The sequence below is a fragment of the Macaca fascicularis genome, chromosome 8, assembly GCF_037993035.2.
Source record: "Macaca fascicularis isolate 582-1 chromosome 8, T2T-MFA8v1.1".
NCBI lineage: Eukaryota > Metazoa > Chordata > Mammalia > Primates > Cercopithecidae > Macaca > Macaca fascicularis.
The window spans coordinates 19,995,855-20,021,987 of NC_088382.1; the positions used below are offsets into that span (position 1 = coordinate 19,995,855).

Here is a 26,133-nt window from a genome sequence, read left to right on the forward strand (position 1 = left end):
GTTAGCTCTTCTTGTTGCATTGATCCCTTTACCATTATGTAATGCCCTTCTTTGTCTTTTTTGATCTTTGGATTAAGATCAAACCAGGATTGCAACCCCTGGTTTGTTTTTTTTTTTTTTTTTTCTTTCCATTTGCTTGGTAAATCTTCTTCCATCCTTTTATTTTGAGCCTATGTGTGTCTTTGCATGTGAGATGGGTCTCCTGAACACAACACACCAATGGGTCTTGACTCTTTATCCAATTTGCCAGTCTGTGTTTTTTAATTGGGGCATTTAGTCCATTCATATTTAAGTTTAATATTGTTATAGGTGAATTTGATTCTGTCATTATGATGCTAGCTGGTTATTTTGCCCATTTGTTGATGCGGTTTCTTCATAGTGTAGATGGTCTTTACATTTTGATATGTTTTTGCAGTGGCTGGTACCAGTTTTTCCTTTCCATATTTAGGGCTCCCTTCAGGAACTCTTGTAAGGCAGGCCTGGTGGTGACAAAAATCCCTCAGCATTTGCTTGTCTGTAAAGGATTTTATTTCTCCTTCATTTGTGAAGCTTAGTTCGGCTGGATATGAAATTCTGGGTTGAAAATTCTTTTCTTTAAGAATGTTGAATATTGGCTCCCATTTTCTTCTGGCTTGTAGGGTTTCTGCAGAGAGATTCGCTGTTAGTCTGATGAGCTTCCCTTTCTGGTAACCCGAACTTTCTCTCTGGCTGCCCTTAACATTTTTTCCTTCATTTCATCCTTGGTGAATCTGACGATTATGTGTCTTGGGATTGCTCTTCTCGAGGAATATCTTTGGTGTTCTCTGTATTTCCTGAATTTGAATGTTGGCCTGTCTTGCCAGGTGGGGAAGTTCCCCTAGATAATATCCTGAAGTGTGTTTTCCAACTTGGTTCCATTCTCCCTGCCACTTTCAGGTATACCAATGAAACGTAGGTTTGCTCTTTTCACATAGTCCTATATTTCTTGGGGGCTTTGTTCATTCCTTTTCATTTTTTTTTCTCTAATTTGTCTTCTTGCTTTATTTCATTAAGTTGATCTTCAATCTCTGATATTCTTTCTTCTGCTTGATTGATTCAGCTATTGATACTTGTGTATGCTTTACAAAGTTCTTGTGCTGTGTTTTTCAGCTCCATCAGGTCATTTATGTTCTTCTCTAAACTGGTTATTCTAGTTAGCAGTTCCTGTAACCTTATATCAAGGTTCCTAGCTTCCTTGCATTGGGTTAGAACATGCTCCCTTAGCTCAGAGGAGTTTGTTATTACCCACCTTCTGAAGCCTACTTCTGTCAATTTGTCAAACTCATTTTCTTGCTGGCAAGGAGTTGTGATCCTTTGGAGGAGAAGAGGCATTCTGTTTTTTGGTATTTTCATCCTTTTTGCACTGGTGTTTCCTCATCTTTGTGGATTTATCTACCTTTGGTCTTTAATGTTGCTAACCTTCAGATGGGGTTTTTGCGTAGCCATCCTTGTTGTTGACGTTGATGATATTGCTTTCTGTTTGTTAGCTTTCCTTCCAACAGTCAGGACCCTCTGCTGCAGGTCTGCTGGAGTTTGCCAGAGATCCACTCCAGACCCTGTTTGCCTGAGTATCACTAGCGGAGGCTGCAGAACAGCAATGATTGCTGCCTGTTCATTCCTCTGGAAGCTTCATCCCAGAGGGCCACCTGCCAGATGCTAGCCAGAGCTCTCCTGTATGAGGTATCTGTCAACCCCTGCTGGGAGGTGTCTCCCCATCAGGGGGCACAGGGGTCAGGGACCCACTTGAGGAGGCAGTCTGTCCCTTAGCAGAGCAAGAGTGCTGTGCTGGAACATCCGCTGCTCTCTTCAGAGCCAATAGGCAGGAACATTTAAGTCTGCTGAAGCTGCACCCGCAGCCACCCCTTTCCCCAAGTGCTCTGTCCCAGGGAGATGGGAGTTTTATCTATAAACCCCTGACTGGGGCTGCTGCCTTTCTTTCAGAGATGCCGTGCCCAGAGATGAAGAGTCTAGAGAAGCAGTCTGGCTACAGTGGCTTTTCCAAGCTGCAGAGGGCTCTGCACAGCCCAAACTTCCCAGAGGCTTTGTTTACACTGTGAGGGGAAAACCACCTACTCTAGCCTCAGTAATGGCAGATCCCCCTCCCTCCACCAAGGTCGAGCATCCTAGGTCGACTTCAGACTGCTATGCTGTCAGTGAACATTTCAAGCCAGTGGATCTTAGCTTGTTGGACTCTGTGGAGGTGGGATCTGCTGAGCAAGACCAGTAGGTTCCCTGACTTCAGCCTCCTTTCCAGGGGAGTGAATGGTTCTGTCTCACTGGCATTCCAGGCACCACTGGGGTATGACAAAAAAAAACTCCTACAGCTAGCTCAGTGTCTGCTCAAATGCCCAGTTTTGTGCTTGAAACCCAGGGCCCTGATGGTATAGACATCCAAGGGAATCTCCAGGTCTGTGGGTTGTAAAGACCATGGGAACAGCATAGTATCTGGGCCAAATAGCACTGTCCCTCACAGCAGAGTCCCTCATGGCTTCCCTTGGCTAGGGGAGGAAGTTCCCTGAACCCTTGTGCTTCCTGGGTGAAGTGATGCCTCATTCTACTTCTGCTCACCCTCTGTGGGCTGCATCCACTGTCTAACCAGTCCCAGTGAGATGAACCAGGTACCTCAGTTGGAAATGCAGAAATCAGCCACCTTCTGCATTGGTCTCTGTGGGAGCTACAGACCAGAGCTGTTCCTATTTGGCCATCTTGTCTGGGAATCCAAAGGAACTTTAATTTAAAACCTAGAAATTTTCTAAAACTAGGAAGCCCTTGGCTATTTTTTTTCTAGCATAGTTCTCGAATACTTCTACTCCATTGATGGATATTACTATATAAGACGAAGATATAATTTCACTAGGCCCAACTTGTCCCAATCTACTGCACTTTGGGGGCCTGAATGTAAGGTTTCTGACTCTGATAAGCAAAGGCTACTTTCAGCATATATGGAAAACTTTAACAGTCCAGCCGTTATGGACTGTTTGATATGTTTCAGCCTCCCATGCCATAGGTTCTACATGGAGAAGAACCATGGTCTCAATACATTAATTATATCCAATCATATAATGAACAGCATCTATAGGCAATGACTGGGACATAGGAAATATACTCAACCAGTAAAGAGATCAATCTGTTTTATTACAGCAACTACAGAAGCTAATTAATGCTAATGAAAATTGAGTTGAAGACATTCTAGATAGTCTCTGGGAAATTAGTGTATCAACATGATCAAAAAGAATACTAGAATATTTTCAGCAATACTATAATGTAAATTGAATATTTCTATTTAGTGGGTAGAATATTCAGTAAGAACATCTTGCCACAAGTCTCAAGCAATGCAGGGGCTCCATATAACTGAAACATTACATTGCAATCTGATGGGGCATCTAGGGGAGCAATGTGAAAGCCATGAAATAGAACAGACCCTTTAGAGTCTCATTAGATTTAATTGGCTTTGGACTAATACCCAGATTACCCTGACACTATCCAAATGTTAAAAATCTTGTGGCATATGAAATTTTGGTTAAGCTGCAATAGAATTATGATAGCACACCTAACTTCTATGAGAAACAGTCAATTCTTCCAGAGACATGAGGATACTCTAACAATACTATAAGCCAGACTTACAATAAGCCCTCAACAGGATTCCCAAGAGAATTCAACCGTTAAAAAAAAAACCCATTATGTGTAATACATCAGCTTCTATACATCTAAAATGGTATCAGATATGTTCCCTGGGAGAATTAAAAAACAGCCACTGTCATCATTTTCTATAGAGCTTAATTCTCTTATAGAACTGCAGTTAAGCAAAGCTAGCCAGTCAACATTTGACCACTTTTATGAGTCAGATCGTGCAAAATTTATTTGTGCCCTTAAACCAGAGTTATGTTGGGAAGAAAATAACCATAAGAGCAATGTAACTTACTCTAACCTGCTTTAGAAAAAAATAAAAAGCAATGTATCAAAATAAATGATATTGTACACTTTGTAAGTACATGCTAGGAGATGAATTGGTACTAGTGATAGGGAGAGGAGGCAGTGAAATTCTAGGCAGAAAAGGGTGAGTTTCCAACAAAATCCCACCCTTAATCCTGAAACTGCAACCCAAAGTAAGAACTTATATGACTGCAACTTGAATGTTGCCTTTTCCAAAACTACCCATGGTCCACCCTATCCCCCATTCTGCCAGGTTCAGCTGGCAGAGGGAGGAGAAGCATCCGGACTTTGGAGAGAAGCAGCTTGACTTCAGTGGGATGACCTGATGGTGTAACTTAGGAGAAGAATCTTGCCAGAGATGGCCGGACTTCAGGGAAGACTACCTTCCCACTCCATCCCCTTTTCAGGTCCCCTTCCCACTGAGAGCCACCACCATCGGCAATAAAATCCCCTGCATTTACCATCTTTCAACTCATTCATGTGACCTCATTTCTACTGGGCACCAGACAAGAACTTGAGATCCACAAGTGCTGATGCAGAAGGCTGTCACACTTGCCCTTTGCCCTTGCTGGCAGAAGGCAGCCTCCTCATGCAAAACAGCAGAGGGCCCACTGAGCTGTTGACACTGAAGCCATCCATGGATGGCAGAGCTAAAAGAGTACTGTAACACTCCCTCTGGGGCTTCAGGGGTTGCAAGCACCACCCACTCCAATACACTGCCACAGGGCTGGCACAGAGTTGGCTCTTACAGATGCCAGAAAGCATTTGTCCTGGCTCCTGTGCCCATTCACCTGCATGCTCCCTCCTGCAAGGGGTGGAATGCAGCAGGTCGAAAAGAGTAGAGTTCACTCCTGCTGGCGCCAGGATAGCCAGCTGTCTCCAGTGCTTGTGTACTGCAGTTCCCACCTGGTTCACTCGCGTGCTCCCTCCTGCGAGGAGTTGAGAGCTGTGGGCTGAGTAAACAGAGCAACCCCTTCACAAGTCCCACAAAGGTGTCAGGGAAATATCCTGGTTCACTAGGTGTAAACATTGTCGATCAAAACGGTTCCTTCATTTAGTACCATATTATGATATTATTTATATATTTTCAGCCATTTAAAAGAAAAAAAACTGTTAAGGAGCTTGCAACATCCACGTGTGGCATGTAGAAGCATTCTGTTCAATAAGAAGTGAAACCGTTGAGCCCATTTAATTAATATGTAGCTACCTTGTCTACTTCAGCTTCTTCAGCCTTAACCCTGGACACACTACTCATACACTGTAGGCTTGGTAAATAGGCTCAGCTTCGAAATCTTGGAATAGTATTAGTTATAAGTTCCTTAAAAAGATCTGGATTGGCCAGGTGCAGTGGTTCATGCCTGTAATCCCAGCACTTTGAGAGGCTAAGGCAGGAGGATCACTTGAGCTCAGGAGTTTGAGACCAGCTTGGGCAACATAACTAGACCTCATCTCTACTAAAAGTTTTAAAAATTAGCTGGGCATGGTGGCACATACCTATGGTCCTGGCTGCTCATAAGGCTGAGGCAGAAAGGATAGCTTGAGCCCAGGAGATTAAGGCTTCAGTGGGCTATGATCATACCACTGCACTGAAGCCTGGGTGACAGAGCAAGACCTTGTCTCAAAAACAAATTTTGTAATCTCAACCTATTCTAAAGAACTAGAAGTGTCATACTGGATCCCTTCTCTGTCAGTAGGAAAAGGCTGTGCAATCTAACATCGGGACAAAGAATTACATGCATCAAATAAATTACATTAATAAACATTATAATATTCACCAAAATATCCTAATTTGGGTGGTATTTTGAATAGAGGAAAGTGAAATATATCTACAGGGCCAAGATATCATCTCTGCTAATGTCTGAAACCAAAAGTCTGAAGTTATTTAGGCCCAACTTCTGGTTGTAGATCTTTGTTGGAAATGAACTGAAATAGAACCACCTTATAAAAACTGCATGCTAGATGAAAAGGCCATTAGAAATAAAAATAAATAAACTTGAAAACAAGAATATAACGTCCCAATAAATAACCCGTTCAGCACTTGTAAAGAATGATCTTCTAACTGCTTCAGTAGAAGTGTCCATCTTGGAAGTTTGTGCCCTTGTTATTGATGGGCCAGGTGTCATTATTTTGCCTCTTTTAGGCCGTTGTTAAATTAGAGAGACACAAATTCCCTTCATCCATCTTACTTTGGATAACGACCAAACGTAAAATAAAATGATGCCTCAAAGAATATTGCATTCATTCATTCCCAGTCAACAGGAAATTCGAGGGTGGAACGTGGTAGGACAAATCCTTCATTTGCAGGCTGGAGGGACTCTTGATCATTTGAAACGTGATAAAACTGCCTTCATCTGGGAAAATATGGACCAATGTTCCATGAGAATGGTGCCAACAAGGCCTGGACCATTTAATCACCAAAAGATAATTTGAATAATATATAAAAGAGTTGGAAACAAACATGTGAGATCTCTGTATGTCGTGAAAGATCATACATGCCTGCTCCTTTGTAATATTTATGTTAAAAAGCAGAGGAAGCTGATACCTGAGTGTGCCAGATGAGAAAAACATAAATTTGATTTAATGTCATCATTATCAGCACTAGCAGTCACCTCAGTAAAAAAGGAAGAAGTTAAGTTACTTCATTCAGGCAGAGAAGTAAGCACACCACAATTATGGGGCGTGTCCAAGAATGCATTTCGTTTGAGTAACAGTTCCAAGGCTAGGGTCAGAGATGAAGGCATATTGTCTTCATTGCTTAGAGTGTAGAAATTTAAAAAAGAAAAACAGACACCAGCAAATAACTCAGAATGTTGGGGTCATATATGATTACAATAAATGTTCCATGCTTTGGGAGGCCAAGGCAGGCAGATCACCAGAGGTCAAGAGTTCAAGACCAGCCTGGCCAACATGGTGAAATCCCATCACTACTAAAAATACAAAAATTAGCCAGGCGTAGTGGTGCATGTCTGTAATCCCAGCTACTTGGGAGGCTGAGACAGGAGAATTGCTTGAACCTGGGAGGCGGAGGTTGCAGTGCGGCGAGATAGTGTCACCGCACTCCAGCGTGGGAGACAGAGAAAGACTCTGTCTCAAAACAAACAAACAAACAAACAAACAAACAAAAAAGCCAGTAAATGTTTCCTTGAGTTAATAAATGCACGTGTTGCCTATTTCTGTGAAATACATTATTATAAACTTAGTGGCTTAAAATAATATGCATTGATTATCTCACCATTTCTGTGTGTCAGGAGTTCAAGCAGGGTTTAGTGGGACCCTCAGCTCAGGGTTTCACAAACCTGTAACCAGCAGACTGCATTTTTATCTTGAGGCTTGACTGGTGAAGAATCCACCCCCAAGCTCACTCAGCTTGTTGGCAGAATTTAATTTCTTGCTGTTGTAGGACTGAGGTCCCCAGCTTGTGGCTGGCTATTGACTGAAGGCTGCTCTCAGCTCCCAGAGGCCACCTGCAGTTTGTCACTACTCCTGCTTTTCCCAGCATGGCGGCTTACTTCAACTCAGTGATGAGTGTCTAGAGCAAATCTACTAGCAAAGCAGAGTCTTATTCAGCATGATCATAGGCATGACAGCCCTCCCCTTTGCAATATTCTATTTGTAGAAGTAAGTTACAAGCGCATAACAGGGAATTACACAAAAGCACGAGTACCAGAAGGCAGAGATTGCAGGGAGGAGCACTTTAGAATCTGTCCACTACACTCTACTCCTGGCTCCAAAGATTCATGTCCCTTTTGCACGAAAAGTACACTCACTGCTGCCAAGTTTCTCCAAAGTATCAACCCATTGCAACATCCGAACATCCAAAATTTCATTATTTTAATGTGGTGTAGCGTAGACATAGAGAATGAATAATAGACGGTGGAGACTTAGAAGGTGGAAGAGTGGGATGGGATGAGGGATGAAAATGGACACAATGTACACTACTAGGGTAATAGCTATACTAAACACCCAGACTTAACCACTACACAATACATCCATGTAATAAAATCCATAAGAACAAAAAATAAATAAATTTTAAATTTAAAAAAATTGATGTAGATTCAAAGGAGATTCCTGGAGCATAGGTAGTTAAGTACAAGAATTCTAGCACACTTCTCTCAATCTATGGCCCCATGAGACTACACGAGACTAAAAAGACAAGTTTTAATCCCCCAACACACCCAACACACCCGAGGGTAGAATAGGCTTAAAATTAACGCTATCAATATTTCTATTCAAAAAGAAAGAAATGGAAGCTAGAAAGGAGTTACTTGTTTATAGCAGTTCTCAAATCTGGTCAGAACAATGTTGGGAGTTCCTTGATGAGGTTTCAAGACCTGGGAATAATGTTCCATGACCCTGCCTATCTATCTGTCCTACTTTCTTTAGTTTTGGCTTTAACTTTGGGTAGGGTTTCCCTTCAAGGCAGCACAGATGGACCTAACGTTCTAAACTTTTAAGGTTCTAAATCCCTGCCATCTCAGGGGCGAACCTGACTTTCTTTAGAGTTTCAGCAGAAGTAACAGGCAGGACTTTGCTTGGAATGTTTGGATCACATGCCAATCCTTAATGTAAATACTATGCCCACCCAAACACAGAGGCTCACTCCTGTAATCTCAGTACTTTGGGAGGCCGAGGTGGGTGGATCACTTCAGGTCAGGAGTTCAAGACCAGCCTGGCCAACATGGTGAAACCCCATCTCTACTAAAAATACAAAAGTTAGCCAAGTATGGTGGTGGGTGCTTGTAATCCCAGCAACTCGGGAGTCTGAGACAGTAGAATTGCTTGAACCCAGGAAGTGAAGGTTGCAGTGAGCCAAGATTGTGCCACTGCACTCCTGCTTGGGCTACAGAGCAAGACTTCATCCCATAAATAAATATATAAAATAAAATAAATATACTGTGGCCAAGATCATATGTAAGACTGGTCAACCTGGGCCATGTATTTATCTCTAGAACTTAGGGTTAAAATAACTGTCTCACTAGAACTGGACAAATTTTAAAATCCACCATCTGGCTGCTAAAATGTTTAGTGGTATTATGCAGAAAACATTATGGCCCTTCATTACAATGGAGAGATTTTCAGATTTGGCTCCAAGCAACCAAAATTCCATTTACATGCAACTGATCCTCTGACTTCTACTTCAGCTTCTCCATGCCGACTCCTTCACTGCCTCATAGATAATTAGTTCTCTCATTCCATCTTTACACATCTGCAATGGGTAGATGTAATTCCACCTGGTTCTCCAGCCCAACAGAAAGAGCAAAGACAGACTAGCAACCCCACCAATCAAAACCATTGCATTTGGTTTTTAGACAAATGCAACTTCAAAACAAGGAATCTATTTTATTTTATTTTTTTATTTTACTTTAAGTTCTAGGATATATGTACAAAACATGTAGGTTTGTTACACAGGTATACATGTGCCATGGTTTGCTGCACCCATCAACCTGTTATCTAGGTTTTAAGCCCCACATGCATTAGGTATTTGTTCTAATGTTCTCCCTCCCCTTGCCCCCCACCCCCCAGGCATTCAATAGAAAGAATAGGAGGGACGTTCAATATAAAGAATATATTTGAAGGAAACAAAACTCCTGCAACCCCAGGCAGTGTGAACTTTAAATATCTTAAAGTGAACTTTAAATATTCATGGCTGCAAAAACATTGCCTGGTCATTAATATCTTTGAAGACATTAATGGGAGGTATTGAAAATGTACAAAATATGATTTCAGGAAACCTGAGCAGAGAACCCAAACAAGCCTTCTTGGCCACTGACCAATAGAGCTGTGAGATAATACATGGATGTTGTTTTAAGCGTCTGCATTTGCTGTAATGTGTTACATAGCAATGAAAAACTAATACAATCCTATATACCTACTCCTATAACTGTGAGTCTCTCAAACTGGTGCTTAACGCTAGAAAAGATTAAATCTCACCCAGAACCCTCCCTTTAAAAAAACACAATAAAGGGTCAACACTATTTTACAGTAATTGATAATCTAAAAGCTCCCACTTAAAATTTTAAAATATGATTTAGAATGCAAATATATGCCAAAGGATGCAGGAGCATCTCTTAGGAACAACAGAGCTCAGTCCTCTTTGAGGCCATACCTTTTGTTATTAATCTAAGTGTTGACTGTCAGAATCTTGAAATCAGGATTAATTTGGACTAAATGTCTCTGGCTGCCCCCGATTATTTTTGCTAGTGGAAGCAATATGCACTGAACACATAAAGGTTACTTAATGGACTGATTTCTCACTTACCAAGAATATGTAATGGCTTTTAAAAATTGTATTGTTGGAAATTAGAAAGCATGTGCAGCAGGTCCTCACATAAAATCATTTCATCCAATGTCGTTTTATTATAAAGTTGATGAGAAAACAACTGGTTCTGCAGCACAGCCACTGCCTGTGTGGAGTTGCCACGTTATCTCCATATTTGCCTGGATTTTAGCCAGGTACTCTGGTTTTCTCCCACTTTCTTAAAATGTGTATGTTATGTTAATTAGTATGTGTCAATGGTCCCCGTCTGAGTGTGTGTGAGAGTGTGCATGTGCATAAATGTGCCCTGTGGCGGCATGACATCCTATCCAGGCTGGTCTCTACCTTGTCCCTGGAGCTGCCGGAATAGATTCCAGCCACCTAGAACCCCGAACTTGAGTAAGAGAGTTGGAAAACAAATGAATGGACACAAATTATTGTAAAATGAAAATCTGTCAAGTATACAATAATCATATCAGTGCAGGACAAGAGATGAGATAGGGAAGTGCTCAGCAAGTCCGCCACATTTATTGTTTGTTTGTAAACTGCATGGTGGTAAGAGGTGCTCCTAAAAATTTTTGCTTTGCAAACATTTATTCCTTGATTTAACCTACTACCACTAAAATCACCGTCATTTACTGATTCACCAAATATTGAGTAAATAATTATCGTCACATTACGTTTTTATTAATCTATCTTAAATGTACATGTGACTCACATTTATTTCAATGTTCAACATCAAAAGGGATTTGGGTCATTAGTGTGAAAGTTAAGCATATAAGCTGAGTCATTCTTGTCATGCCTAACTAAAACAGAGTCAAGAAACCAGAGGGAAGAAAGCACTCAGGGCATATAACATTGCCCCAAGAATGTAATTCTCTGCAAGCTTGGCTGCTGAAACTGCCTGCTATAACTTGAAACCAGTTTCGTCTAGTATCTATGGAAAAAACCTGTTAGAACTCTAAGACTAGTTTTATCCACTGCCTTCACTCACCAATCAGAACTTGCCAGCTCCCCACATTTTACTAGTGCCAATTGAACTTTCTTTCAAAACGATACAGAATATTTCTCCTTTCTGTAAAACCTCTAACCTTCTCTTTGCTCTTCGGACATACGAAAGACCCACATTGCTCTTCTTGCTTCCCTGACAAAATGTTAAGCTTAAAGATGCATCTCTAAATTTGTATTTTGATTTCTACATCAGTCAGAGGTTTGGTGATATTTTTGTGATCAGAAATATGCCATAGGAATGTAACTCTTATTATATCAATTATCTCACAGTAAAATTGGTTTCATTATATGTTGTTTTGCTTAATATCATGGTTTCCAAGAATATATCAGCAACATTAAGTGAGGACTCATTGTATCTGTAGGCCTAACAACTTTTCTGTTGAAGTCAGGCTTTTGGTATATATGAGATATTTCTGATGGTTAGCTAATTCACAAAACTGGAAATTGCCGTAACTGCATTATAAATGTAAGTGATAGCCTGCATGGCTTTCTTACTTTCATACGTTAAGTTTATGATAGATCTATAATCTTACAAAGTGTTGGTGGCCTTAAATTCCTTGTTTTGTAACACAGGAACAGAAAACCAAACACTGCATGTTCTCACTCATAAGTGGGAGTTGAACAATGAGGACACGTGGACACAGGGAGGGGAGCATCACACACCAGGCCCTGTTGGGGGATGGGGAGCAAGGGGAGGGACAGCATTAGGACAAACACCTAATGAATGCGGGGCTTAAAACCTAGATAACAGGTTGATAGGTGCAGCAAACCATAGCATATATATACTTATGTAACAAACCTGCATGTTTTGCACATGTATCCTAGAACTTAAAGTAAAATAAAAAATAAATAAATAAAATAAATTCCTTGTTTTGACGTTGCATTTGTCTAAAAACCAAATCCTTTGGAATCGACAGACCAAGAGTTTTCTCCATCCCCATGTACTTAGATTTCTCTTATCATTAGAGAAAATGTGGAGGAGTTTGGCAATTGGTTAATATTCCAAGAAAAAAAGAATAAAAACTGTAAGTTAATTTATAATTACGAATACAACATTTTTAAATGAAGAAAATAAGGAGATGAAAAGGATAACAGATGAAGTTTCTCACTAGCATCCTGAGAATATAATAAATTGGTTTCAAAATATCAATTTGATAATAAACCAAATTACTCTTATCTCTCCATGTATGAATTAATTAACATGTTGACATATCACTTCCATTAAGTAGTATCGAGTAAAATCTCTTTGGATACCCAATAATCGTTTCTTCAAATAGTGTCAGTTCAGCAAAGGTAAATTATTTTTCTGACATAGGAATGAATGCCAATATATAAACATAATAAGATTAAAAGATATAGTGACTTCCTAGTTTTCTACAAGTTTATAAAGCCATTGCTCTAATCACATTTCATTCCTCAAATTACTACAAGTGTCTGCCACAATAAAATGTTAGACATTTATTCCTGTTATATCTCAAAAAATTTTTGATTGAAAAACAACATTTATTTGGGGTCATCTTTGATAAGTGGACTGTCTTTTTAAATGTATACAATTTCCCTCATAGTTACAAGTTTAGACACCAGAACCACTTTGCAAGAGACTTAAAATATTTGCTTAATGCTTGCTTTAGAGCATGTACTTTAAATATGGATGTCAAGCATTGAACCAAAAGTAGTTTTTTACTTTTTAGTTTATAAATAAAAGGAAAAATGAGGTTATTTTGAAGATTATTAAAGTACTACTGCTAAACTATTTTTACTATTTTTTACATTCATAAAACCAAGAGGTTTTGAGCTAAAACATTTCCTTCTCTCTCACATATACACACCCGAGTGCACACCTAACTCTTCACATACACCAACATTCACATGTAGCTTTATTAAAGTCATATGTTGAACTCTCTCCTCTCACCCTACACATCAGCACTAATTTACATAAGTAATGAGACAGTGAACGAATATAGAAATAAGATAGCATTAAAGCAATAGTCTTGTCACTCAAAGTATGCTTCAAGATCTAGCAGCATCAAGCATCACCCGGGAAGTTGTAGAAAGGCAAAATCCCAGAACACCCTCTAGTAAGAACCCCCAGGTGATTCATACGTACGTTAAGTGTTAGAAACATTGTTCCAGACTGGTGGCTCTCAAAGTGTGGTCAACATCACCTAGGAAACCAGGTGAAACTAGAAATGCAAATTTTTAGACCCCACCCCAGAACTACACATCAGAAACTCTGGGGGTAGAGGCCAGCAATCCGTGTCTTACCCAGGTCTCCGGGTTGGTAAAGAGTGGCAGCTGGTCCCATTATCATGACCACATGCCCAACCATGAGGGCAGCGGCATTGACAGCTGCTGGGCACCAGGAAATACAACCTCAGAAGAACTTTTACAAATCTAGCAGAATTTGTATCTGCTTAGCTTTCTAAACTCACCTCTGCCACTCTCCCAATAGCTCACTAAGCTCCAGCCACAAAGCTATTTTCTGCCTTAGGAACCCCACATTAACTGTTTCCTCTCCCTAGAAGGTTCTCATCCTTCTCTTTACCTGGATAGCCCCTTCATACCGTTTAGGGCCAATCAGAAATGTCATCTCCCTAGAAAAGCCTTCTCTGAGCCATCCTAAATTTGTTCTTTCTTTTTTTCTGTCTGAACCTTGTTTTCCTCATAGAGTAAATCATCATTCATAGTTATGGCATTTGTTAATTTACTTGTTTACTATCTTTCTTTCCCACCAGCCATTAACCTCCATGGTGTAGGGCCCACCTCTATCTGGACCACCCCATTTCCCCTAGTGCCTAACACAGTGTCTGGTGTATAGTAGACTTTAATGAACATGCGCTGTGCCAGGCATGGTGGCTTATGCCTGTAATCCCAACACTTTGGGAGGCTGATGTCGGAACATCATTAGAGGACAGGAGTTTGAGAGAAGCCTGGGCAACATAGCAAGACTTCATCTCTACAAAAAAAAAATTTAATTAAAAAAGAAAACAAAAAAATAAATGTTTGCTGAGTAAATGGCTAAATAAGAGAGATGATGAAAAGAACACCAGACTCAGGTAGATGTAAATGTTTGCTGAGTAAATCGCTAAATAAGAGAGATGATGAAAAGAACACCAGACTCAGGTAGATGGGGACTTACCATTGTTAATGGAGGTGGTACAAAGACTTATTCTTTCTACAATCGTATTGGGTGAAAGAAATGGTCTTTGCCACACTGAATTAAGAAAATAAGTAAACATAAGTTGACCGTAATGTTCAATACTTTTCTACATTAGAAGTTCTTTAAATACTAGAAGTTCTTTCTCTAGAGCATTTAATATTTTGTCATTTTTTAAATGTTATATAAATAAAAGAACTTTCACCTGAAAAGCAATGAAGCCAAAACGTTACATTACAATGTTTAATTCCCTTTTGAATGTGTGTTGAATTTAATACAAATCAATAAAGCACTTTTCTAGGCCAAAAGGAACCAATGTTACATTTAGAAGGCAATTGACTGCATAAAAATATAATCTACACTATATTTTTTAAAAGAAATTCAAAATCTGATTCTATGGTTAATGTGGTATAATAATGTCTTCTTTACAGAGCAAGACACCACAATAAAGTAATGGCACAATAAAGGAAGTTTTGTTTTTTTTACTCTTGGTATTATCTTCATATCCCAGTAAAAAATAAACTCTTTAATAAATAAATATATATAATAAATATTTTCAAATTGAAAATGTATAAATAGGTCCATTGTTTTAAAAAATGTTCTGTCTTGGTGTGGCACGTTTCATAGTTCATGTTTCACCCAGGTGTTGTTTAGTTTTTTGGTTTTTTTTTTTAAAACATATAATGCTATAACCTGTGAATTCTACAAGGTCCTCAGAGTTTATGTAGCAGTGATCTTGGTTAAGTCAATCCATTTCTTCAACATGAATCCTCTAGTTTTAACATAAATTTTAAAGTAAACATAATCCAGAGAGGTGAGGCACCAGCAGCAACCATGTGAGGGTTCCCGTTAACCACAATTTAAGAGATTTTTGGAGTCAGTCTACTGGTAAGGACGAATCCAACATATCTAAGGGAACTTAATTCACATATAAAGAGTGATCATGATCTATTTCTGGTCAAGACTTTTTTTTTTGTTTTTTTCTCAATATTCTTTCCAAATCCAGTCTCCCAGTAGAAAATAGACTTTAACATTCTGAATGTCTTCCTGGGTCATTATTTTATGATGGGAACTATGATAAGAAAGAATGGTTGTGGTTTGACTCCTCCATAATGTCATGATCACACTTCAAGTGTACATCAGTAGGTCCTTGTACAATTCTGGAACTCTTTCTGGATCCACTGGTCTAGGTAAGAAATGTGTGAACTTCTGATGTCTTTTGGACCTGGCGCCATCTCTTGGAGTCCCGTCTTTGTTAAGTGCCACAAAATACCTGCGGCCAGTGTCTCCATGTTTATATGTATTAGAAGAATAGGTGTTATACCAGTTCTCTTCAAATTGCTCCCTAAAGATGCATTCAGAAGTAAGTTTCTCCTGAAAGAGAGAAGATAACTATTATTTTTTAAAAAATACCTTTGAGATAATTGCCTCACAAGTTTCAACTCTTTATTTTCATTTCTTTGCCTTGTCCAAGAAAGAAAAAGGTTAAATTGGTTTTGCTTTATTTTGTTTTAGTTAATATGTCATCTCTGATTCTTAGTGCAAGTGACTTGATCTGGCAGTGTACTTTAAAGCAGCAGTCCCCAACTCTTTGGCACCAGTGACCAGTTTCATGGAAGACAATTTTTCCACGGACCAGGACGGGGAGAGGAGATGGTTTCAGGGTGATTCAAGTGCATTACATTTATCGTGCACTTCATTCCTATTATTATTATATTGTAATATACAATGAAATAATTATATGTAATATATAATGAAATAACTCATCATAATATAGAATCAGTGGGAGCTCTGAGCTTGTTTTCCTGCAACTAGACTGTCCCATCTGGGGGTGATGGGACACAGTGACAGATCATCAGGCATTAGATTCTCATAAGAAGCACACAACCTAGATTCCTCGCATGCACAGTTCACAAAAGGGCTCATGCTCCTTTGAAAATTGAATGCCACCACTGATCTGGCAGGAGGCAGAGCTTACGTGGTAATATGAACAACGGAGAGCAGCTGTAAAATCAGATGAAGCTTTGCTCACTTGCCTGCCGCTCACCTCCTGCTGTGCAGCCCAGTTTCTAACAGGCCACAGACCAGTACCAGTCCATGGCCCAGGGGTTGGGGACCCCTCCTTTAAAGAACTTGAAGTCAAATGTCAATTCCCAATTTTATTTTCAAATACCTAATAAATACCCTGAATTTTCTCATGTCCCATATTATCACCCTACTACTCCCATCACTACCAAGCAGACCTGTAGTTTATCTTTTTCCATCGTTAGATGCCACAGTCCTATCTATCGAGCCTCTACTCTCAGCTTGGAACATTTCAAGATCTTGCTAAGAACCAAATTCCAAATTCATGATCATCACTCCAAATCATATATCTTCTCTTTATGAATTTACTAATTGTTTGATGATACAGTCTCCATGATTAATTTATATCTGGATCTCTTACGATTAAGATAAAAGCCCAATGATTTATTGTCTTTTCAAAATGGACTATATATTGTCCTAAGGGATAAACCACAGTTGCTTTTTTTAAAATCCAACATATACATGAAGACTGTGTGCATGTTTTTTTTCTGTTGTACTTCTATTAATTTTATTGTAATTCTACACTTATGATTATTACACATTGCATTGTTTTTCTTTGTTCTGAGCTGACAGGAAGCCTAGAAATAACAAGTTTTACCCTTACGAAGGACAAATATTCATCTGCTTCTGTATCATCACCAATTCTTCTCAGTGTATATTAAGATGCTAGCTGAATATTGTGGTTCCAGTTGAGATTTTAATAAAAAAAAGTTACCACATAGTGCCGTCTGCTTAATCATACAAAGTCAATTCTTGATGGAAATAATTATAGAGACTTGAACCTCAAGAAGAGAGTTCACGTAAGAAGAGGAGTGGGATACTGGCACACATTTTTATCTTACCAATTCTTGTAAAAGCATATAAGCAACTGTGAACAAATGAAAAATGTTAACAATGAAAGACAGAAATCCATATTGTGCTGTAAGGTAGAGTGTGATATCATCCTGCTCTTTTAATTCTTGTGTTGCTACTGCAGCTTTGCTCTAAAAAAAAAAAAAAAAAAAAAAAAAAAGCAACAACAACAACAAACGTATACTGATGAAATATTAACCTGAGAAGTATACCTTATGTGGCATATTTAAACATACATAGTAGACCCACAGATGTGCACTTATCCCTAGGAGCAACTTAAAAATTGCCCAATACAACTTTGAGTGAGCCCATGGCTACTGTAATTTTCAAGACTACAGGCATAAAAGAACAGTGTGTTTGCCATCTTCTCTTTTTACTTGTAGTATCCCACAACTTTATTCACTTATTTCTTACATAAAAAGGTCAGCAAGTGAGTGATGTATATTTAGCTGTGGAAGATGATAACAGGTAAACAAAGTTTACCTTAAATAAACATAAAGGTGAGAGAGTCTAACATGGCAAGAAAAAAATATTCTCCCATTTATCTCTGTCTCTGGAGGGAATTATTAAAATACAGAGAAAACTAGAAAGACTCAAGGTAATGAATAGGAAGAACTAGTGAGCTGAAGGCAATAATGGTTGGGGGTTTCAAAAATATAACTGAGTTACTATACTATTGCCCAGACACATGGAAATTTAGCAGGATATAGAATTCAATGTCTACGTAACTATGTTTTATACACTTCTAACAGACATTATTGGTAGACATTTTAATTGCATAATAGATAGTCATTATTTTAAGAACTACAATAATAATAAAAAATACACATAATACGTACTGATCCATAGAGCTCTCCTTTGTCATTCATTCCAAGATAGAGACCACTGTCCACACCTCTAATACTGACCAGTCCCACTGCCACACTGATGAATTCCAAGATACCTGCATATGTAAACAAATTCATAAAAACATCATGTTTTGTATTTATGAATGAACATATGACTAACAAAAATCTTCCGAATAGTAGCGGTAGTTGGCCATTATTGCCAAATATAATGATGTATGTGAAAAAGTCCTTTGTAAATTGAAAACAGCTATGCAATTGTTTTATGACAGATGAAAAAAAGACAAAAAAGGAAAAAATTGTTCATCATGGTGAGACAACCAAGTATAAAGGGGTTTCTGGAGAAACTCTGACCGGCCTGTGTGCCGGGATAACACGATGGCGCCTCGGGAAGTTGACGCCCTTTGCGGCGGGGAGGAGCCTGGCCTCTACTGTAATGGGGCGATAACCTGGGATTCAATCTGTGAGATGGGGGCCTGTTAATAGGAACCTCTCTTTGCTTAGTTTTTTTTCTTTATGCTCAATAAATTCAATTTTTCTCACCCTTCTATGGTCCATGAGCCTAATCTTTCCTGGTCATGTGACAAGGACCTTTGCTTTTAACTGAACTAAGGAGAAAGTCCTACAACAAAGGTATAATGTGAAGGGTGTCAAATCTTACACCATACTGAGCTGGGTTTGAATTCCAGTTCAGGAACTTACTAACTAGGTTGAGTAGGGGAGTCATTTGTCTTCTTTGAACTTTAACCTCTCATATGCAAAATGGAGGAAATACCTCCCTTAAGGAGATGGGTGAGGACTGACACATTTAGGCATTCAACAAATGGAAGCTATGATTATCATAAATTAGTACATAATAGAGGTATTCTCAGTTTTCCATGATCCCATCAGTTAATTATAACCATTTTCTATTCATTGTTTTGTTTTTATTTACAATAAATCAAGTCAATCTGTTTCTAGGAGCAGCAGCATCCCTTATTGGGTATAACAGTGTTTTACAGTTAATAAAGGGGCATCTGTTGGTATTTTCTCACCAGGCCCTAAAAAACCAGCCCTTAAAATAAATAGGGAAGATGTTATTATCCCCATTTTGCATATAAAGAAACTGAAGATCAGAAAGGTTACTTGATTTGCCTAAGGGACATGATATTTATAATTGGTACAACTGATATTTAAACTTACATTCTTAGCCCTAATCCACTGTTTCTACTTCAGGACACTGTTTCTTGAGGAAAATACAGTAGTTTCAAGATTTTACAGATTATGTAATATGCTATGTTTCCTGCTATGTAATTTTAAAAATTAAATTGTATAGTTCAGAGAAGAAAAAGGACTTTATAATTCATTATGATAGCAAAATATAATAAATTTAGCATGCAAGTAGATTTGCTATCAATAACTTTCCAGAATTATTTCCATTTATCAGTAAACTAGGATCAAAAACTCTTCCCTAAATACACCGATACACTATAGTTTAAAAAAGTAAAACTTAACGCCTCCCTCTGAATCACCCTTTTTTTTCTACACACACTAAACTTTGGACTAATGCCTTTGTCTCATTCTTCCCTCTTTGACTCTGCTGAAAAAGCATAGCTGTATTTTCTATGCTTGGAACTGCGTTCCTCAATAGCATTCTACCTTCACCCCTTCACCCCATCCTGAGCTCTACAAACAGTATAAATGTGTACCATTTAGCCTGACTCTTGCTCTTAAGTCATTTCTTGATTTATTGTACAAGTTCCTGTTTAGACACGTGATACTCCCAAGGCCAAGGGAAAGTACAGAATCTAACTATTCGCTGATATGCAGGGCTCTATTCTATCCAAAGCCTAATTCACTCTTTGTCAGAAACAGAGATTCCTAGCCAGACAAATGAGCTCTTTCAAACTATTAGGAGATCATGTAGAACACTAGAGCTATCAAGGATCTTACAGCAACAATACACTGCTAAATAGTCTATAAGTGGCTTGAAAGAGCCAGGATCCCTCATTGAAAGCCTAAGGCAGAGAGAAGATAAGATATAGCAAGAAGGCTCAGACTCCATAGGACAGCCATCATAATGACAAATACAGAGGTGGGGAGTGAAGGAAAATCAAACTCACTGCCAAGTTCGTTAGCAAAAGAGTCCTGCCAGGAACAAAAACATAGGCCCAAAACATAATTGGTAGAAAATATATATAGTAATGTAATTTCATTCAGAATATAATTACAAATGTATAATTACTTTGTATTGAATGTTACATTCAAATTAAAAAGTGTACTGTGGCTGAAATGCAACTTAATTCCCTTTAAGTATCTGATTTACATTAAGATTCTCTTGTCTTTCAAAGAACAGGAACTGATTAAGTGATTAGAATGTAGAATAGAACAAGTTTTCAACTACAATAAAATATAGGTTTAATTTCCATATAAGCTAATTATATAACAGATCTCATAAAGTGTTCCTTTTTTCTCGGAAAACTCAGAGGTAAACCACCTATACTTTAATTCTTATCTTAATGCTGTCATCTTGCCAAAAAAATGTGTAGCTGTAGAAAGACAAAAGATGACTTATATTCTTAGAATAATTATATGCAATAGTTTTAACTTTAGTAAACAACATCCAAAACCTTATATATAACCAGGCATAAATAATTTTGCAATGGCTCATGGGACTGATGGGAAAGAGGTTATATGTTTTGTGTGTGTGTTCCTCTTAAAGATTTTAGTCACACTTTTAAATTCTGATCCTTTTTCTCCTTGAGGAAATAGTATACCACGTAGTAATTTGTAATCATTTGATTCTTAAATGAGATTTGACAAGTCTTTCTTATTTATAATATGAGGTGGCAACTAAGCTAATTCCTTTACAAAGAGTAGACATGAAAAACTTTCCTTAAGAGGTAATCACAGATTTTAGATAGATTTTCTAATGCCCAGTGTCCCATAAAAAAGACTTGGAGGTACTTTGTCTTTCTGGTATCACTTTCAAAGCCAGTCTTTTTAATAATCATAATAAACAGGTGAGTCAACCCACAATGCAACCACATCAGACAAATCTATGGAGAATAGGGGAGAATAAAGGAAAAGCCTTTAAAGAAATATGTTTGATCTCAGGCTAAACTTTTTTTTCTTTTCAGAAATGATTCCATGTTTACGTATTAGGTAAGGTGTTTCTGCTGTACTACTGTGCAGGAAAACTCCATTATAAACACAGAGATACCTCATGGCCAAATTAGTATCAAATTGGCAGGAAAAAAAAAAGTTATTCCCTTTAACATCTCAAATAGCCATCGTTGAGTTTTCAAAACTGTCACTCTGATAGCAAAGATAAGAGTTTAAAAATATATATATAATTTAATAATTAGTAACTGAAGCACTAGCAAAATCAGCCAAACATACAGAAACACATAATCTTATATAGGTTGAACATAAACTTTCTTCTTACCTACACTCCCTTAAAGTAAATTATGATGTCTAAGCTATCGAAGGCCACTAGTATGCACTATAATATATCATAAGGAGGCCATTCACTCCCAGACTAATCTGGGTTATCTTCCTTTTGTTTAACAGTGAGTATTTTGTTCCTATACATAGCCTCCCACTATAGAGTGACTTACACTGGCGCAAATTCAATCTGTCATTTTCTTTGAAGCTACTAAATCATTAACACAAATTTAGCAAAAACAAAATGTGCTAGCCAGATGACAATTCTGATATTCAACTTCCATTCCTAAAAAAATGCCATTAAATGCCATTAATGAATGTTATCGAGTCTACAAATATTTACTAATCTCTCCCCATTGGGTTAGTCTTATAAACAGACACAAAGCAGAAGAGGCCTTTTTTTTTTTTTTTCCTGTCACTAGGGAGATTACAGTGTAATTACAAGGTTTTTTGTTTGTTTGTTTGTTTGTTTTTTGAGACGGAGTCTTGGTCTGTCACCAAGGCTGGAGTGCAGTGGCGTGATCTTGGCTCACTACAATCTGTGCCTCCTGGGTTCAAGCGGTTCTCCTGTCTCAGCCTCCCGAGTAGCTGCGATTACAGGCGCCCACCACCACGCCCGGTTAATTTTTTTTTTTTTTTTGGTATTTTTAGTAGAGACGGAGTTTCACCATCTTGACCGGGCTGGTCTTGAACTCCTGACCTCGTGATCCACCCGCCTCGGCCTCCCAAAGTGCTGGGATTACAAGTGTGAGCCACTACGCCCGGCCACAAGTTTATTAAAAGTAGAATTTCTAAGGCTACACTGTGTTTGGCAGGGTGAAATTCTGACTACTACCTAAGCTTAACTTCTACCTGCTATCTACCTATAAGTATTATCACATTTGTGTTTATTTCTAAATCTTTCTGGTAGTTGAAATATTTTTCTGCAATGAGCGCAGTGAAGTCATCCTTAAAGGCAAGAGAACTGAGCCACCTGGTGTCGGTAAAGTTCTTTAGAACCGAAATCTCAGGGCCAGGCACAGTGGCTCACTCCTGTATTCCCAGTCCTTTGGGAGGCCAAGGCGGGAAGATTGCTGGAGGCCAGGAGTTAGAAAAATCTCAAGCCTCCCCAATTTAAAAACCACTTTCTAAAAGTGACCCCAGGTTGACCACTAGGTCATGACACTCTTGACTGATAGTCAATGGGAATTTGGAAGAGATCAGTGGAAGCTGCAAACATGTGGGTTTTAAAAAGTTAATTTTCTAAGCCTTTAAGTGCTACCAAATGACCACCACATGCTTATTTCTACATCTAGGGTTACAAATGCCCCCTCAAACTGAGATTTACACTTCTCCAAAGTTTTAATGAGTCCTACAAGTCAAAAAGGGAATAATTATAAGAACAAGGGTGTGAGGACACAATAAGAGAGGGCCATTCAGAGATGGGGTGAATTCTCAAAGAACTCTATAGCGCTACAGATTGTGGCTGACAAATTAACGGTATCTTTTTTAAAAATATAACGAATTTTTCAAATAATGTCAAAAGTCTGATGATCAAAATCCTTGGAGATTGCTAGCAGGTTAACTAATAGAACGGAAACTTCAGCTATGGGGAAAGATCCTGAGCTATTAGAACGGGAGAGCACCCCATCTTTGTACAGAAAAGAAAACTAAGCCTCAGACTGATGAGGGGACTTGCTAGTTACACAGCTAGTTAGGAAGTCATTAACAGGAGAGACCCACCCGATCCAGTATCTCTTAACAGACACTGCCTTAACAATCATTCTCTTGTTTCTTTTAACCCCTTCTCTTCCCAGGTACTGCTGGAGGTATTCTGAAACCCGTCCCTCTGTGTTCCCACCCATATCTTCTTTCGCTTTCCCATTTCCTCTTTCCTAAGGTCAATACCAAGATCCTTGCTTTCAGGTTGCAGAATTTCTAAAGAGGAGCTTGGCTGAAGAACTAGGCATGCTCAGTAGCCGGGTGGTCGTCCCCCTCCCCGCCCCTCCCCCCTTTCCTTTTCTTTTCTCGCCCAGATAGAACTTAGGAGCTCAGGGAACCTCAGACAGGTGAGCCCTACAGTAGCGAAGGTGCCCACGGAAAGTTAATCTGCTAACTCTTCAGGTGAACATTTGCAGGTCTCTAGGTAGACACGTAAATGCTCGCAATCCATGTCAAGAGCAGCCCCGGGTGCAAATCAGCTGCATAACTGTGGGGCATGTTTAAAGAAGCCCAGTGCTTCCTGTTGTTAATTTTTGTAAAGTGGACGGCATGAGGGAAAATGAGAAACGAAATCGGAGAAAAACATATAGGGATTTTTTTTTTTTTAACTGCCTGCGAGGTAAGCAGTGCAAGAACTGTGATGCCCAGTGCACCAGGTCTTGGTGTCCCCGGCAGTGGGAAGGGCAATGGGGAAGGCAGGAAGGAGCTTGCGGAGCGCCCACCCTTTCTCCTCCCTCCCCCAGCGTCTGGAGCTGCTGCCCTGCTAGAGGCAGCGGCGACAAACTGGCAGGAAAATTTCTCCCCGCGCCTACTCTGGCCCGCCCTTCAGCCCCAGTCTGCCTCTCGCACCGGCTGGGTCCAGGGGAGCTCCGAGTTCCGCGCAGCGCGGACGTCCTTGGCAGGCAAAGAGGGAGGTGAACCGGCAGGGGACGAGGAGCGGAGCTGGGGCGCAGGTGGGGGTGGGGTCGGGATGCTAGTACGTACCGAAGAGGCTGTGGTCCTGCCGGGTGCCCTGCACGCTGCCGTCGGGCAGGATCTGCAGGTGGAAGCCGGTGCGGCAATACAGCTGCCGGCGGCGCAGGATGCCGTGCAGGTGCGCTAGCTCCGCAGCCCCCGGCCCTCCGCGGGCGCTCCGCTCCGCCGCGCCCCTGCGCTCGCCCAGCAGGGGCGGCCGCTCCCCGGCAGGAGGCAACAGGAAATGCGAGCCCACCTGCTGGCCCAAGCCCTCCAGGCCGCCCAGAAAGCCCCCGACTTCGGCTAAGGGAGCCATGGAGGGGGAGATCCGGAACACAAAAGACTCCCCCAGTAAAGAGTGTTGCGGGGGTGAGATGGAGGTGGATAGAGAAAAATTATAGCAAAACGAGCGCAAAAAGTTAAGGCCCGATTACTCCTCTGAGGTCGCTCCGGAGGGACTTTGCACTGAAATGGCAGGGAAGCTCTCACTGTCTTGGAGCGATCTTCTCTCCTTGGGTAGGTGGGAGCTGGCTGCTGGCTTTGCAGAAATATCTATAGCTGCCGCTGCCAATACTAGGACTAGGGCTGGGGGCTGGGGCTCCAACTCCGCAAACTGATCAGATCAGAGTCCTGTGTACATACACACCGAGTATATAAGCTGGTCCTCTTGACATATGCTAATCATGTCCTTTCATGCGCGCTGGGGAGGTTCTGTTTGAAATCTTAAACCGGTCTCCTCTCAACACGTTTTTGCTCTTCGGAAGTGACCAAAAGGGGCCCTTGGCACTTCTCCATCCATGCCCTCGCAAAAACCATTCCTGCACTTGGCCAAAGCCAGCCAGCAACTTCGAGGAGGTGCAGTCGAGGCCCCTCTTTGGGGTTGTCTTTGGGACAGCGGTGATGCTGTTCAGCTGCAGCCGTGCAACCGCCTTTGATGTGAGCTTTGCAGTGATAGATCGCCGCTAAAAGGAGCCCAACTTGGCAGGTATATAGAAGAAGAGGAAGGGAGGAGGGAGGGAAGGCGGGGAGAGAGAGAGAGAGAGAAAGAAGGAGGGCATTGGTAGGAGGAGGAAAGAGAGAAGAGGAGAATTGGATTCCTTGGGAGCCTGCAGTGGACAGGTGCAAAGAAAGGTAAGCGAGGGAGAAGGAAAAAGGGCGTTACCTGAGGCTTACAGACCTGCCCAGACACACATGAAAGAAAAATCAAAGCTTTGACAGTTTAACTCACTAATTTTAAAACACTAATAAAATGTACAAGCATTACTCCTTTCTTTTATCATTTAGATGGGGGATTTTTCTTTACATAATCAAGGTTAGGTAAGGAACACCCTCCCTCCCCCCTTTACAATTTCTCTTTAATGTTTATCTTTACTCAGCACATAATATAACCAAAATTGCCGTATATATGCATATACACATATGTATTTTTAATTGTGTGCTGAGGCCATGAACTTCTAATTAGTGTAAAATAATAACATAATATAATCACGAGTCGAAGGATTTAGAGTAAATCCAAATAGGCTGGAAAGAAATGGTTTACATTTCTATATTTTGCCATGAATAGAAAATGAGTATCTGGAACATTGTCCTAAAGGATGAGTGGCCTTTTGGGCCCTTATACAGTCTAAGAGCACTTTCCTGTTTTTCTTAGTTGCGTTTTTGTAAAAGCTAGATTTTTTGTTTACATTTGAATTATAAAATCTAAAAATAACTCAATGGAAATAGTCTTGATGCTTGACGTGTTTTGACACTTCAAAAAGTTACTGGTAAAATTGAAGAGTGCTTGGGCATATTTGTAAAATCAAAAACCACGGAAGCGAAGGAATTAGATATATGTCCATTTAAACATTGAAACTGGTTTTGCACCACTGGTTAAATTCAAGGTCTTTCTGTTA

The 26,133-nt window shown here is 39.8% G+C and overlaps 1 protein-coding gene across 1 annotated transcript; it reads right to left on the reverse strand.

The window, feature by feature from the left end:
• Positions 1 to 14,604: 14,604 nt before the first annotated feature.
• FGF20 (fibroblast growth factor 20) lies at positions 14,605 to 24,554 on the reverse strand. Its single transcript, XM_005562652.5, has 3 exons — positions 24,269 to 24,554; positions 18,152 to 18,255; positions 14,605 to 15,749 (listed from the first exon to the last, which is right to left on the reverse strand). Exons 1-3 carry the CDS (start codon positions 24,552 to 24,554, stop codon positions 15,504 to 15,506), a joined length of 636 nt encoding a protein of 211 aa, XP_005562709.1. The 3' UTR covers positions 14,605 to 15,503.
• Positions 24,555 to 26,133: the final 1,579 nt, after the last annotated feature.